The sequence below is a fragment of the Clarias gariepinus genome, chromosome 14 (assembly GCF_024256425.1).
Source record: "Clarias gariepinus isolate MV-2021 ecotype Netherlands chromosome 14, CGAR_prim_01v2, whole genome shotgun sequence".
NCBI classification, from domain to species: domain Eukaryota; kingdom Metazoa; phylum Chordata; class Actinopteri; order Siluriformes; family Clariidae; genus Clarias; species Clarias gariepinus.
The window spans coordinates 4,779,005-4,793,377 of NC_071113.1; the positions used below are offsets into that span (position 1 = coordinate 4,779,005).

A 14,373-nucleotide genomic window follows, 5' to 3' on the forward strand; every position below is an offset into this window, starting at 1 on the left:
TAAGTGTTCAATAAGTGACTGCTCTGGTATGATTCAAACTGTAGCGCTGCATGTCAACATCTGCTATTTATGACATATACCCCATCATCACATGCCAAATGTACGGATAAATTTTAAGAAAATCAGTGTTACCAAATCTGTCAAAAATGTGTTTGACATGCACAAATATTTAAATGCAACTTTAATAAAAGATTTATAAATGTGGCTAATTGTTAATAATACATATTTTCTTGGTACTTGGTGCTTGGGTACACTTGACCCAGATTAGAATCACTAGATGTGTTTATTTCAAGTGTGTCATATATTTTAAGTTTCAGACACATTTCAGATTAAGTGAACTGAAGTAAATGCTGAAGATCAAAATCACTTTAACAATTTCAGATAACATTTATTATCAGTTTTCATAGTACAATATTGCATGCACTAAAGTATTTGTTAAAATGAAATAAAAAATAAAGATTTTAATGCCTAAATGTATTTTTAAAGGTAAAACAGGTCAAGCTACTAGAAAGTTTTTACTATCTACTGTATAATAACTTTTTTTTCCTTTTAGATTTTAAGTTTTGTCTACTACAAAAGTACATGCTGAATAAATATAGAAATTGACATATATAAATGAAAATTCTTTTTAGAATTCTATATTTTAAAAAAAAGAAAAAACTTTAAACTGAATTAGAATACCCCTACATGTAAAGTGGGTATCATTTGAAATATCAAATGAAAATGATCACAAATGTAAAATGACATGACAGTTAAGATATTTATAAAGTTAAAAGTTTTACAGATTTAAGATATACTAATAAAAATGTGAATACTAATAAAATCAGGAGCAATCAGATGACGATCAGAAGATAGTTCTCTGCCTCAGACATTCACCAAAACATAATTTGTGAGTATTTTTACAAAAAGTTTTGATTGTACTATAGCCATTATTGGATAAATGGGGGTATATTGACAAATATTTAAAAAACAGTTTTATGAAGCCATGTTCATTAAAAACTAACTGATTAGGTTTGACAATCAAAAACATTGTTGTCTGGAAGAAAGTATTATGTTACTATTCTTAAGCACTTTATGTAAGAGGTGTTTCCAAAGTGGGTGCATCAGCATTAATATTTTAGATTACAATCACAACAATTCCAAGTTCAGTATTTACAAAAAAACTTTATTAAGTATGATATCACAATTTATGTCCAACTCATTATCATATTTAAGGCTTCATTAAATGTCTTTTTAGAGCTTGAATATCTGATGGAACACCAGGAAAATCACAGCTAATGAGCCCAGATACATCTAGTACTACATTAAGGATATTAAGTTGCTAAAGCATACTGTAGGTTCAGTATGCTTAGTGAACAAATTTTACTTAAAGGTAAATTTTAGTAGTTTTTGTTACCTCTGATTGCCAAGTGACAATCATTCTGTTTGAGCACCTCAAACTGTATTTTCCATTCCAGTTTAACAATCAAATACAGAAATTAATAAGCATTTATTAGCGTGTCCATGAGGCTACATGCTGAATGTAAAATGACTACTTTTACATACAAAACTGTAAGTCATAACAGAAATTACATTTGTAAATGAATAAATGGACTCTAAAGAGTCATGGTTTTGGCTAAAGTAATCAAGAGTGCATTTTCTGGTGATGTCGAGTAAGGTGGTAACGGCGAGCAAAGCTTTTGCCACATTGTGTACAAGGGAACAGTTTGGTGCCCTTATGAAGCTGCTGGTGGGCCCTAAGACTCTGTGGACGACTAAAACTTTTTCCACAGTCAGGGCACTGACATGGTCGCACACCCGAGTGCTTCTGCTCATGCCGTCTAAGATCACCTGACTGTCTAAAGCTCTCACCACATTCAGCACAAAGGAATGGCTTCTCCCCGGTGTGTGTGCGCATGTGGACATTGAGTTGTCCTGAGTGCACAAAACTTTTATCACACTGTGAGCATGCATAAGGTTTCACTCCTGTGTGAATGCGCTGGTGCTGCTTTAAACTGTTGAACCAGTTAAAAGCCTTACCACAGTCAGGACACAGGTACAGCTGGTCCCCTTGTCTGAAGCAGGAATGATTCTTAAAACCCCTAATTGTTTGAAAGGTCTTGGAGCATTGAGTACAGCTATGTTCCTTGGATGGCACATCACCTTCATTAAAGCTCAGGTACTTTGTAGTCATCTCTGGATGGTGGCGACGAATGTGTTTGTACAGATATCGCTCACCAGTAAAGGAGAAGGGGCAGTGGCTGCAAGGGTAGATAGTAGCATTGGCCAGTGCTGTGCTCTGACGATGGGCTCTGTGACGCGAGTGGCTTTCCTGATGGCGCTTCAGGCCAGATGACTGAGTAAAAGACTTAAGGCACAGTGTGCAACAGTAGGGACGCTCTTTGGCATGGATGGTGCGTTCATGTCTCCGCAGATTGCACAAACGGTTGAAATAGAGTTTGCAGCGAGAGCAGCCATGAGGTCCATCACCTTGCTGAATGCATTCATGGCTTTTCAAAAGATGGAGGTTACTGAAGGTTCTTAGGCACTCACCACAAACATGAGAGGTGGTATCTTGTGCCATTTCCTGTGTCTCCTTGCTGCCTGCATTACTCCACTGTGGAACTGCTGTACTCTCAATGTCTGTGACCGTCTGCTCAGACTCTGAACCTTTGTCCTGATTCTCCTCTTGAGCTGCATCTTTTACTGGCTTCTGGGCATGCTTTTTTTTTATTTTTGGTGGTCTACCACGAGGTCTCCCTGTAGATACTTTCCTCTTTTGACTTCCAGCCCTATTAGGGTTTAAAGCAGATCTTCGAAGTTTGGCTGGTGGTTCATAAGGAGGGTCATGTTTGTCTGATGAATTTTCATTTAGCAGTGCTGCCTCAGCATTTAAAGATTCATTTTCAATTAGTTTTAGATACTCTTCATGGTGAAATCTTTTAAGATGTCTGTAGAGGTTGAGTTTAGTTGTGAAAGAGAAGGAACACTTAGTACAGGGATAGACAGCATCCTCCTTCTCCATTTGCTGTGTACCTGTTCTCTCTTTTTCACCTTGGTGTGTCTGCTGGTGTTTCTTCAGCCCTGTTGCCTGGCTAAAGCATTTTCTGCAGTGGCTACAGCAATAAGGCTTCTCCTTTGAGTGAATTGTGCGTTGATGTCTTTTTAAGTGACATGACCGCAAAAATATTCTCCCACATTCACCACATTTGTTCCTTGACACCTCTATAACACTGGAATTACTTTGGTCTGTTTTATTCATCAAATTACTACTATTTGCATGTGGCAAATCAGTTGAGTTTGACTGCTCTGTCTGACCACTGAGAGATGGAACTTGGTCCTGAAATGATTTTGTCATTTGAGATGGAGGTGGTGCATCAGAGGCAAGTAGGCATTGATCCAGATTCATAACTGGTGTCTGGTCACTAGGTTCAAGAGCCTGGGCTTCCAGCAGGTGTGGATATTCATCTGGGTGAGAGCGCCTGACATGTCTGTGTAGGTAAAAAGCTACTGGAAAGGAGTATTGACAATAGGGACAAAGGCAAATTTGTAAGCCTTCTTCACTGTTTCTTCCTGAAAAGCAAGAGGAAACTGATAAAATGTCTGATCAAAATACTAATCAAAATGTCATTATATAGAAGCTTTTTTCTGTTGTTACCGATAGGTGTGCACTTCTTGTCCCAGATTTTATCCCATATGGTGCTGAGGCTTTGGGCATACTCCTCTGCATACCACACTTTCAGTTCTTGCCCAGGATAGATGGTGCGGCAGCAACGGAACAGAACACGCCCATCCTGCTGAATTGCCACCAAATTTTGTTCATTTTCATTTCGTGAACAAACTACATACCTGCAAATACAGGAAAACACAAGGTCTCAAGGTCTGGATAGAGTATGACTGTAATGTGGTCGTCGGCACGAGGGAGCAGCCCAAGTCACACCCATGCCATATGCCACATGTATCATAGTTGTATAAATCGATCTGAAGAAGGGCATCTGCCAAATGCTGTTAATATAAATATTCAAATATACACCATGTCTTCGAGTGATGTATTGCTTTATAACATTTTCTCAAACAATTTATTATCAGCAGGTTATAATTAGTTTCTTTATTTAACTAGTTACTTTGCTCTGCCAAAACATATCCTTGCGACTGGTGGAATTAACTAACCGCGTCTGGCAGAAGCAACCCAAGGTTAGCGACTGACAGTTGTGTTATTTACAGGAGTGAAAGTAATAAAAAATTCTTACTGGTACTATTTTGTCAAAAGGTGAGGAGAATGAAAAATGGAGGTGATGGAAAGTACTGTAAATAGCATACGCTTCTCTTAATATTTCCAATTACTTTGCTTTAGTACCTTAGCTTCGTTAAAGCTATGGTGTACAACCCATTGCTGCACTCACCAAGTAGGGTCCTTAATTAGAGACTGGAAAGCAATTTGAAATTTAGCCCTGTGTTAGGAACTAAATGGTTTTGTAGCTGTAAATAAAAGAACACAGATGGTTCAAATGTGATTTAGAATGACTTAATAAGCAATTATTAAGGAGTCATTGTGTTTTTTAAGATGACATAACGTTTTCTAATGTGTTTTCTTGCTGAAAATGCTTCTGTGACTGGTTTTAAATGGGGTTTTGGCAGGCAGTTGCTCTTCCTCAGCATGGCAGACCATACAGATCTACTTTCGCCCATGCTGGCGACAGTTAGTGTAATTAACAGTTATTAGTTACTGTGCATTATTAACACTCGTAGAATGCCTTTCGTACAATCAGATAGAGAACTATTCCTCAAGTATAAAAAGGTCTCCTGCACAATAAACATTCTACTGCTAAAAATAAAACAGTTGGTGTACATCTATGGTTCCTTATATCTTATAAAAGTTCTATAAAGGTTTGGTTAAATCTCAATCATACCCTGCATTGCTCGATACTGAGGAGGATACGTTCAGCAACCTAGCTAATCAAAGTAACATCACAGCAAAGCTAATACTTCTAAGCACTCAGTCTCCCACAACAAAAATAAAGTGCCACCGTCGGGCATTATTTGGTATTACCGTGTAGCCACATTACCACTGTTATTGAATATTCAATATAATAGGATATAAGATATTGGATGCTATTAGATAATAATAATAATTAAAAAAAACATTAATTTATAACAAAGTTAAACAATTAACGTCCATCTACGCTTTCTAAAAAATGTGCAAGTTCAGTCAAATTCCATAAATTGTTCAGGAGGAATTGTAGACAGTGGATTAGACTGCACCCCCTTTGTTTATGTTTAAAATTCTGTCTTTTTTTTAAAGAAACAAATAATATTTATTAGAAACGTAAAAGCTAGTTCATATATCTGCTTCCTTATAAAGGTCCTGTAAAGATTTGGTAAAATTCACCACAAATGATTTAGAAGGAGTTGCAGGTAAAAGAAAAGTGTGACAATGTGCCTATGCTTCACAGAGTCACTCCTGATTAAATAGACAATTATTCGTCTATCCCCCCCCCAAAAAAAAATAGTTGCAGTCCTACACATCATACCATGATAAAAAAAGGCTAAAGGAAAAAAGGGGTGTGAGTGCAAATTCCAGGATTAAAACGGATGTTAGATTTTTTTTTATATACTTAAAAAAATTATATTTTAAAAATGAGATATAATTAATCAATAAATAAATACATTACAGACTTGCTCTATGAAATGCATGTCTGTTATCATGCAATGCATGCATGGTGTCTGGAATCACTGTTGTGATTAGTTGGTCAGTAGCATTACCGTAAAAGCAGAATGTTTCCTGATCTTCCTAGCCCAGGTCATTGCCTGGACCATGGTCGGGAGGTTATGAAGGGTTTGTCAATACAGTGGAATCTCGGATTACGAGTAATGCGGTTTGTGAGTGTTCCACAAGACGAGCAAAGATTTTTCATCAATTTTGACTTGAAAAACTAGCATTGTCTTGGTTTACGAGTACCGAAAATCATGTATCACGCATGCGCTTCTTGTTTTGTCGCCGAGCGTCACGTGATCGCGCCTGTATGTGTGTGGGAAGCCGGGAGGAGAGGGGAGCTTACTTTAGATTCACACACACATACACAGCGCCTGTGCGCACACACGGAAACAATTTTATGTCTGAATTTATTTTTAAGGTAAAGTACAGGTTAATTTGTTTTATTTTTACTTTATATTTTGTATTCATTATTTTTATGTATTTATTTTTTTTTGGCCGTAGAACGAATCATTTGAGTTTCCATTATTTCTTATGGAAAAAATTAAATTTGGTTTACAAGTGTTTTGGAATATGAGCCCACTTCCAGAACGAATTATCCTCGTAATCCGAGGTTCCACTGTAATTTAATTATTAAATATGTTTACTTGTTAATATTTTCGAGGTGATACATTTTGTCAAACATCATATTAACCTGAACCATTATTTGCTGTTAGCCTAGATAAATACATTTTATCTTTACAAAATTACAAAAATGGTACATTTACCATTTACATATTTTCATTCAAATCACCATTGCAATAAGTTTTTTTTTTAAGTTTTTTTTTTATGTGCAGCCCTAGACAAGCAACAGAAAAATAACTTACCTCATCCAATTTGAATGAGTGTCCCTCTCTGCAACAATGAAGTCGTACTGGTCACTCCCCCTGCATATCTGATTAATTAAAATTTTACAGGCGTATTTATAACTGATTCAATTTCTGGTCCTACTGTAATATATTAGAATATATTTAGAATAATACCCACACTTACCATCCATGAATAGGCACTTTCTAATGCCTGTTCCATGCTGCTGAGCTCTCCATCAAAAGGACCAAAATGCATTCCAAGAGGAACAATCTGTCCTTGGTTAAAAACACCTAGTCCAGCCCCAGGTGTGGTTGATCTACCGATGACTAAGCCTTGGGGAAGAGTGAGAAGAGCTCTCTGAGGAACTCCCACAGGTGTGGGAGAGTCATAGGTGAACAACGGTGGACCATGGACATCACATTGTTCTATATATTGTTTACGGCAGGTCTCACAGTCTGTCAAAGAACAAGAGAAACAATAAAAAGTAAAAAAAATCTAGTGGTACATAGGTGTACAACTGTGAACTTAATGGTAATTATGCAAAAACTCACAGAAATGTTTGTCATCAAAATCATTTTCTTCTTGGCTCTCCTGTGTGTCTATGTTGCAGACAGTGACAGAGCCCTGTATTTCTAAATTCTGGTCTTCGCCTGATGGTAATCCTGATCAGAAGCAATAGATTTAAATACAAATCTATTATTACTGCAGGTAATAGGACAGATATTACAAAGTAATTAAATTTTAAACAAGCAGCATCAACGATGTAACAATACAGGATATGGAACTCTGATTTTTAACCTGCATAGATTTGGAAAAATGTAACAAGCTTTTATCAGCAAATCTTATAAAATAACAGACTTCATGAAGTTACCATGGGAAAAAAATTATGTGCAAATAAATGTTTTTCTTATTTACACAACTAAATTAATTAGAAAATATTGTAGGTGGGGAAAAAAGGTGGCCTTTAAAAAAGGTTAGTTAAAATGTTAAGGAGATACCAAGTATAAACTATGGCAGAATTTACACAATATATTGACAGGCGATACAATTTCTAAAGATATAAAATCATTTAACTTGAAAAAAACCTGTGTTAAAATAAAAGCAGTAAAAACATGATAAAGCCTATGTTGCGCTTGGATTCATGGTGTGGATGGTGGGGGCAGAGGAGAGACCTGTGTGTTTTTTGTGTCTTAAACCACTGGCAGCAGACAGCATGAGACCCAACAAAGTAGAAAGACACTTAGAGACAACACACTCCAGTCACGTGAATAAGCCACTCGACTTCTTTGAAAGTAAGCCTGTTATAACAATTGCACGTGTATTTTATCGGTTTTGAACTAGGTGTTATTTGATCTTATTGGTTTAGAAATTAATATTTCAATAAATAGTAAACTTGGCTGATTTCGTTATCATTTTGTTGACAAGTGGGGCTTGAAAATTCGCCCACCCACTTATGTGGGGAATGACAGAAATGAGTCAGCCTCACTGGTTTCAATAAATCAGTCTGGGACCACGATGATAGAAAATGGCAGACCAGTAAAGCTGTCCTGATGGTGAATAATACTAATTTTGGAAAATCAAGATAAAAAAGGCATCTGTTCAAGGGCGCAGCAAAAACCATGTAGCGTTGTATACAACTGGGCAACGAGATGGCAACTCAACACTGTGGACAAATGCCACAGAAACAATGGATAAAACCTGTCACCCTATGTGCTGGCCGGCTTACATTTCATTTCACGACCACCAAGTTGTCCCTGTTAGGCCCTTGAGCAAGACCCTTAACCCTGAAACTGCTCAGATGAATAAAGAGATAAAAATGTTATTCTATAACATATTATAGAATATATTCTATTATATATATTATATATATATAAACAAACTTCAATTGGACATGTTAGCTTTTGTATATACTCTACTTGGCTGGCAGACTGACACTTCTTAAAAATTCTGCAGCAGATATACTGAGTTTAATTCAATTATTTTCCTGCAAATTGTTTGTTCATATTTTCATTGAATTTGCTAAATTCTGTGGAATGGCTTTGTTCACAATGGCAGAGTGTTTGGCACAATGGCCTCATTGCTCATCTGCTTTGTGTTATGTTAACAGATAGAGTGTCTCTATCTTCTCCTTTCCATACCTTTATAAGTGCATTGTCTATAACCTCTTTTTTCAGTAGTGTGAAATTTCCACAGGAGCAGCAATATCCCAAGTGCTTATGTTACCAGGGTAACCTGTTGCCTCTGTGGAAATTTTACACTTATTATTTTGCTTGTCCACTTTCAGCAAAATTATAAATTGTCGTTCACTTGGCTAAATACCCTTTGAAGTCCATTGCACTAAAAATCATAATCCAATCAAAACAAAGCAAATTATTTTCCTTAGTTCATGGCTATCCAAACCCTCTACATCAATCCTGTACATCAGATGCCATTAATACAAACACTGAGTGAACCTAGGGGTGGGCGATATACCGGTAGACACGATTAACCGGTAGAAATTTGTCAACCGATAGAGATTTTGGTCTATTGTCATAATCGCGATTGAGATCACGTGACGTTGCACGTTACGTAACCACGCAATACACATTCACTTCGACAATAGAAGAAGACGATGCAGCAGCAGTGAATTTGCTTACTTGTGACGAAACCACCAATGAGGAGATTGTAAAGAAAAAAGGTGCATCGTCTGTGGTGTGGAATTGGTTTGCGTATAAGAAAAGTGATACGAATGAGACGAACGTGATTTGCAAGGTATGCGAGGTATGAGCAAGCGGTGGAAACACGTCAAACCTTTTCTATCATCTGAAATCCAAGCATCCAAACATATAAGGCCGAAGTAAAAAAATGCGGCAAACCTCAGCCCATCACCACAGAGTGCTTGCAAGCCCAAAAATCCTGTAACGTTAAAACATTCTTAACGGCGTCTTTCGCAAATGCAATTCCCTACAGCAAGAAATCTCTGCGATGGTTAGACATAACACGTGCTATTACAATGCACATTTGCAAAGACATGCCACCTATTCACACAGTTGAAAAGAAGGGGTTTAAAGCTTTGGTGAAAACACTGGATGCGAGATACGTAATGCCAAGCCGCAAATATTTTCGCCAAGTGGAGTTGCCAAGTTATACATGTCTTGCCGTAGTGAAGTGGAAAATAAGCTTCGTGATTTTGTTTACTTCGCAACGACTACAGATTTATGGACGAGCCACTCAACGCATCTGACCATACATTTCATCAAACGCAACTGGACCCTGTGCAGCAAAGAGGTTTACAAACAAGTGAAGTTAAGGAATAGGAAAAAAAGTTTTTTTTAGCTTTTACAGAGCTGGTATACTGTCAGGCACTATGTTAGTACCTGCTGTTCTGAAAAAAAAAACATTAAACTTACAATACATTGCAGTAAACAGTATGGTTGTTTTTTTTTTTACTTAAAGTAACACTGCAATTCAGTTTTGTTACAGCAAAACAGTTTTTGTGTTTGAATTTTTCTTTTTTTATTTTGCATTGCTGTATTGTGGTATATATTGTTATCGAGGTAGAAAATTGCTTCTACCATGATAGAAGATTTTGGTTATATCGCCCACCCCTAAGTGAACCAGAAAATTCTCATCCTGGATAGACTCAGTTAGTATTCAGTCATCATCGGGTCATGACTGCAAAGCACAGTTAACTTTGTTCCCATGACTCCAGTTAAAATCCCGATGGCTACAAGAGTTCACCAGGTTATGTTATGAAAAAGAGTTGCATTTCAGCAGCCTAAATATTTGGGGTTTAGGAGTCAAATGCTCTGAAAGATTTGTTTGTAAAACCATTTTAGCTTAATAATTTGAAGTGTGAATTGATTTTGAATTGTAAACTGAGCCACTGATTCAATTAATTAAATCTACCAAGAAAATCAATTGCGTACTCAATAGCGATGGAGGGGGGGGGCGGGGTTGTCGCGAGTCAAATATGAATTATGACTCTTTTGTGTGACAATTCACATATCGCCACAATACTTAGTTTGATTAGCTGTGACAGGTGATCAGCCAATGAGTCTCATATGTAAATGATTCTGTACCGAGTGCAGAAGCTTCCGAGTGGCAAAAAGAAACATGAACCCACGACTGCTGTTCCTGCCGCAGGGATGCAAGTCTGATGGTTACATGCAGCTCACTTCAAAACACTGCTGTGTAAACTACACACACTGTGGTGAACTATTGAAAAATGTCGCTGCTACACATATCGAAGCGAACTATCTGAAAACATCGCTCCTCAACACACCGAGGTGAACTATCCGAATCGGAAACTCAATCAACGCCTTAGAGAAAATCACTACCCGGCTGTGTCCGTTAAGAATACGAGCGCGCGACATTTAGGGCCGCGTTAGGCCAGCGACTTTTCGCGCAAAATATTACCACGACCATGCAGTGTGTCTCGCGCACACCGGCCTTCGAATAGTTTGTTCTGAATCCCGACTTAAAAACGACACAGGAAAATGCGTACGAACTAAACAAAGCACTAGAATCGTGTTGACGTCAAACCTTCATCTCCAGGCCCGAGGATACCTCCTCTCCAGCTACATAAAATCTACATTACCTTCCAGCTTCACATTCAAAATACTAACCAAGTACATTAATATACAAGTTATATCAAGTACTATGTAGTGTTATTATAAGGTAAATCGCATTCCATAGGATGTGTGTCTGTCTCGGAACTCAGCACTTAGCCCTCACTAGCAGTAAGTGCTATCTCGCTAATTGTTTTTGATGTTAAAAGTCATCACGTTACTTCCAAATTACAGTCTAATTAATATTTACATAAAATATACATTTAATCAGTTAAAAAACTACATGGATGTTAGATTTTATTAACTGATCAATGTCCGGCTAGGCGGACTGTGTAATGCTAATTACTTAACTGACTTTACTCGTAGTTTGTGATCTTTAAGTAACCTAGTTTCATAAACACACCACTCACCTGGACTGTCAGTCATATTGTAATAATTTGTTAATATTCATTAAATCAGGCTATGTCTGTGTTTTTCTTAACATGCGATGGACCTTATCTTTAGCTTTCCTGTACCACGACGCTAGCTAGCTAGTCCTTTCCTCAACAAGGAAGTTGTCACTATCTTCTTCTTTAGCAAATAACGGTAGAGAACGAGTTACTGCTCCTAGCGCCACCTAGTGGCCATGAGGGTATGTTTCAGATATTAGAAAATTTTAAACGGAGGATAATTCCACTTAAAACCTGTGACTTTTTTTTTTTTTTTTTAAAGCTTTTTGCTGCATTTAATATAGACAGTATTTTTGCTTATGCCTACAATTAGTCAGTTAGTTTAGATCTTTGTACCCATTAGTGAACAGTTGGTAACCTAAACAAAGTTGACTTTAAATTTTATTTCCTGTCAGACCCAGCTCTACCCCCTGGTAACAGGTTGAGCCAGGAAAACTTTAGAGCACTCTAATTAAATAAATATAAATATACATATGTTCTTTTTGCAGCTGATGAAGGAATTCTGTTCAAAACGGCATATATACTTATGTATTTATTTAGATAATTCTTTTACTTTTTTCATGGATCTGTCCACACTTATAAGCTGTTAGACTGGTTTCAAATTCAAATTCAAATTATATTTGTCACATACACAGTCATACACAGTACGAAATGTAGTGAAATGCTTATAAACGACTGGTTTTAAAAACACTTCAGATGGAACTCCAAATCTTCAAACTCCAAATCTTCAATTTATCATAATTTATAATTATGACATGACAAATTTCAATTCAATTAAAAAAAATTATGGCGCTTTTAACAATTGTCATTGTTGCAAAGCAGCTTAACATAATCAAAAGAAAATTATGACCATTTGTATGAAATGTGAAAAATGTGTATAAATCAAAATTATTAGATAGTTCCTGATGAGCAAGCCAAGGGTGACAGTGGCAAGAAAAAACTCCATGTGATGGCAGTAGAAAAAAGGAGACTCAACAGGGAAATCATTCTCATTTGGGTGATAAAAATCATACTGTGTGTTAGGAGGCTGAAATTTCAATGTAACAGTTGATGTCTTTAACAGTGTTGCCAACTTAGCGACTTTGTCGCTATATTTAGCGACTTTTCAAATCCCTCTAGCGACAATGTTTTAAAAAAGCGACTAGCGACAAATCTGGCGACTTTTTCTTGTGTCACTGGAGACTTTTGGAGACTCTGATGTGTCTGTACTGACTCTTCTCAACTTGCCACAGCAGCTGCCGCCACCGGCCCCTCCCCCGTCCCAAAGCACTCACAGCCACCCCCCCCAAAATGAATTGCCCATGCGCAAATCCGCCGTTAAGTGATCCCGCCTTTTTTTTTTTTTTTTAAAGCGCCTAGTGAAAAATCTAGCAACTTTTGGACAAACCTTAGCAAGTTTCCAAATGTCGCCAATACTGTCCTGTAAGCACGAGGTCTTGCTTTCCCGGTACAGTTACTCATCTCCCTGTGTCTGCCCTGATCAGTGAGCGCTAGCTTTGGCTGAAAGGAGCAGCATAATCCCGTGACTGCACAGCAGCTAACATGGATGTGAATGAGCTGCACATGTAAAAACGGTGTTGCAACGGACCTATCACTTACCTGCTTTTCCTTTGCTTGAAATAAAACTATTTAATTTGACCATTTTCTTTTTTTTTCTTATTTATTTATTTTTTCTTCCGATGCACTTATATTACTCACTGTTACAAAGCTTAAGTTCATAATTATATAGGACACATGAGGAAGGATTAGGGAAAACATGCAAAATGCAAATACGACGTAATTACGTCATCAATATGCAAATATACGCATGACGTCATCTAGCGACATTTGGCGACTTTTCGAGCAGACTTTAGCTACTTTCCGTTGAAAATAGTTGGCAACACTGGTCTTTAAGTTAATATGTAGTCGAGTTAAACACTGAGACTGTGTCTGAGTCCCGAAGATTCCCAAAAGTAGTATTTTAAAATCTATGCGAAATTGTACAGGGAGCCAATGAAGTGAAGATAAGATAGGGATGATGTGCTTGCATATTCTGGTTTTAGTCAGGACTCTCGCTGCTGCATTCTGGACTAATTGAAGCTTTGTTTATGCACCTAGTTGGACAACCAGACAGTAAGGTATTACAATAGTCCAACATAGAGGTGATAAAAGCATGAACTAGTTTTTCTGCATCGTTTAGCGACAATAAATTTCTTATCTTGGCAATATTTCTGAGGTGAAAGAATGCTATCCTGGTAATATTATCCACATGAGCTTCAAATGAAAGGATGGAATCAACAATCACACCAAGGTCTTTCACTGTTGCACTTGATGAAACAGAAAGGCCATCTAAAGTTATGGTGTGATCTAAAATCTTACTTCTAGCTGTATGCGGTCCTATGACTAGAACTTCTGTCTTATCAGGATTAAGCAGAAGGAAGTTAATTAGCATCCAATCTCTTATGTCCTGCACACATTGCTCAACTTTAGTAAGCTGGTTTTTCTCATCTGGTTTTGCTGAGTCATATAACTCTGTGTCATCAGCATAACAATAAAAACTGATACCATGCAGAGGTGGGACAAAGTCATTGTTTGGCAAGTCACAAGTAAGTCTCAATTAATTGCCCTCAAGTCCCGAGTCAAGTCGCGAGTCAAGACAGGCAAGTCCCGAGTCAAGTCCCAAGTCAAAGGCCAACAAGTCTCAAGTCAAGTCCAAAGTCCTACGGTTTGACTTTCGAGTCTTATCAAGTCTTTTTAGCAGAAAAATAAAATGTATACAGATTATGTATTGTTGTAAGATCTGTATTTATTAAACAAACCTTTTTTAATGAAAGAACATTGCTCAGATACATAA

At 37.3% G+C, this 14,373-nt stretch overlaps 1 protein-coding gene across 1 annotated transcript; it reads right to left on the reverse strand.

The window, feature by feature from the left end:
- Positions 1-1,132: 1,132 nt before the first annotated feature.
- On the reverse strand, positions 1,133-11,643 carry prdm9 (PR domain containing 9). Its single transcript, XM_053511848.1, has 6 exons — positions 11,502-11,643; positions 7,093-7,203; positions 6,725-6,996; positions 6,559-6,626; positions 3,638-3,828; positions 1,133-3,552 (listed from the first exon to the last, which is right to left on the reverse strand). Exons 1-6 carry the CDS (start codon positions 11,515-11,517, stop codon positions 1,625-1,627), a joined length of 2,586 nt encoding a protein of 861 aa, XP_053367823.1. The 5' UTR covers positions 11,518-11,643; the 3' UTR covers positions 1,133-1,624.
- Between the last annotated feature and the right edge of the window lie 2,730 nt (positions 11,644-14,373).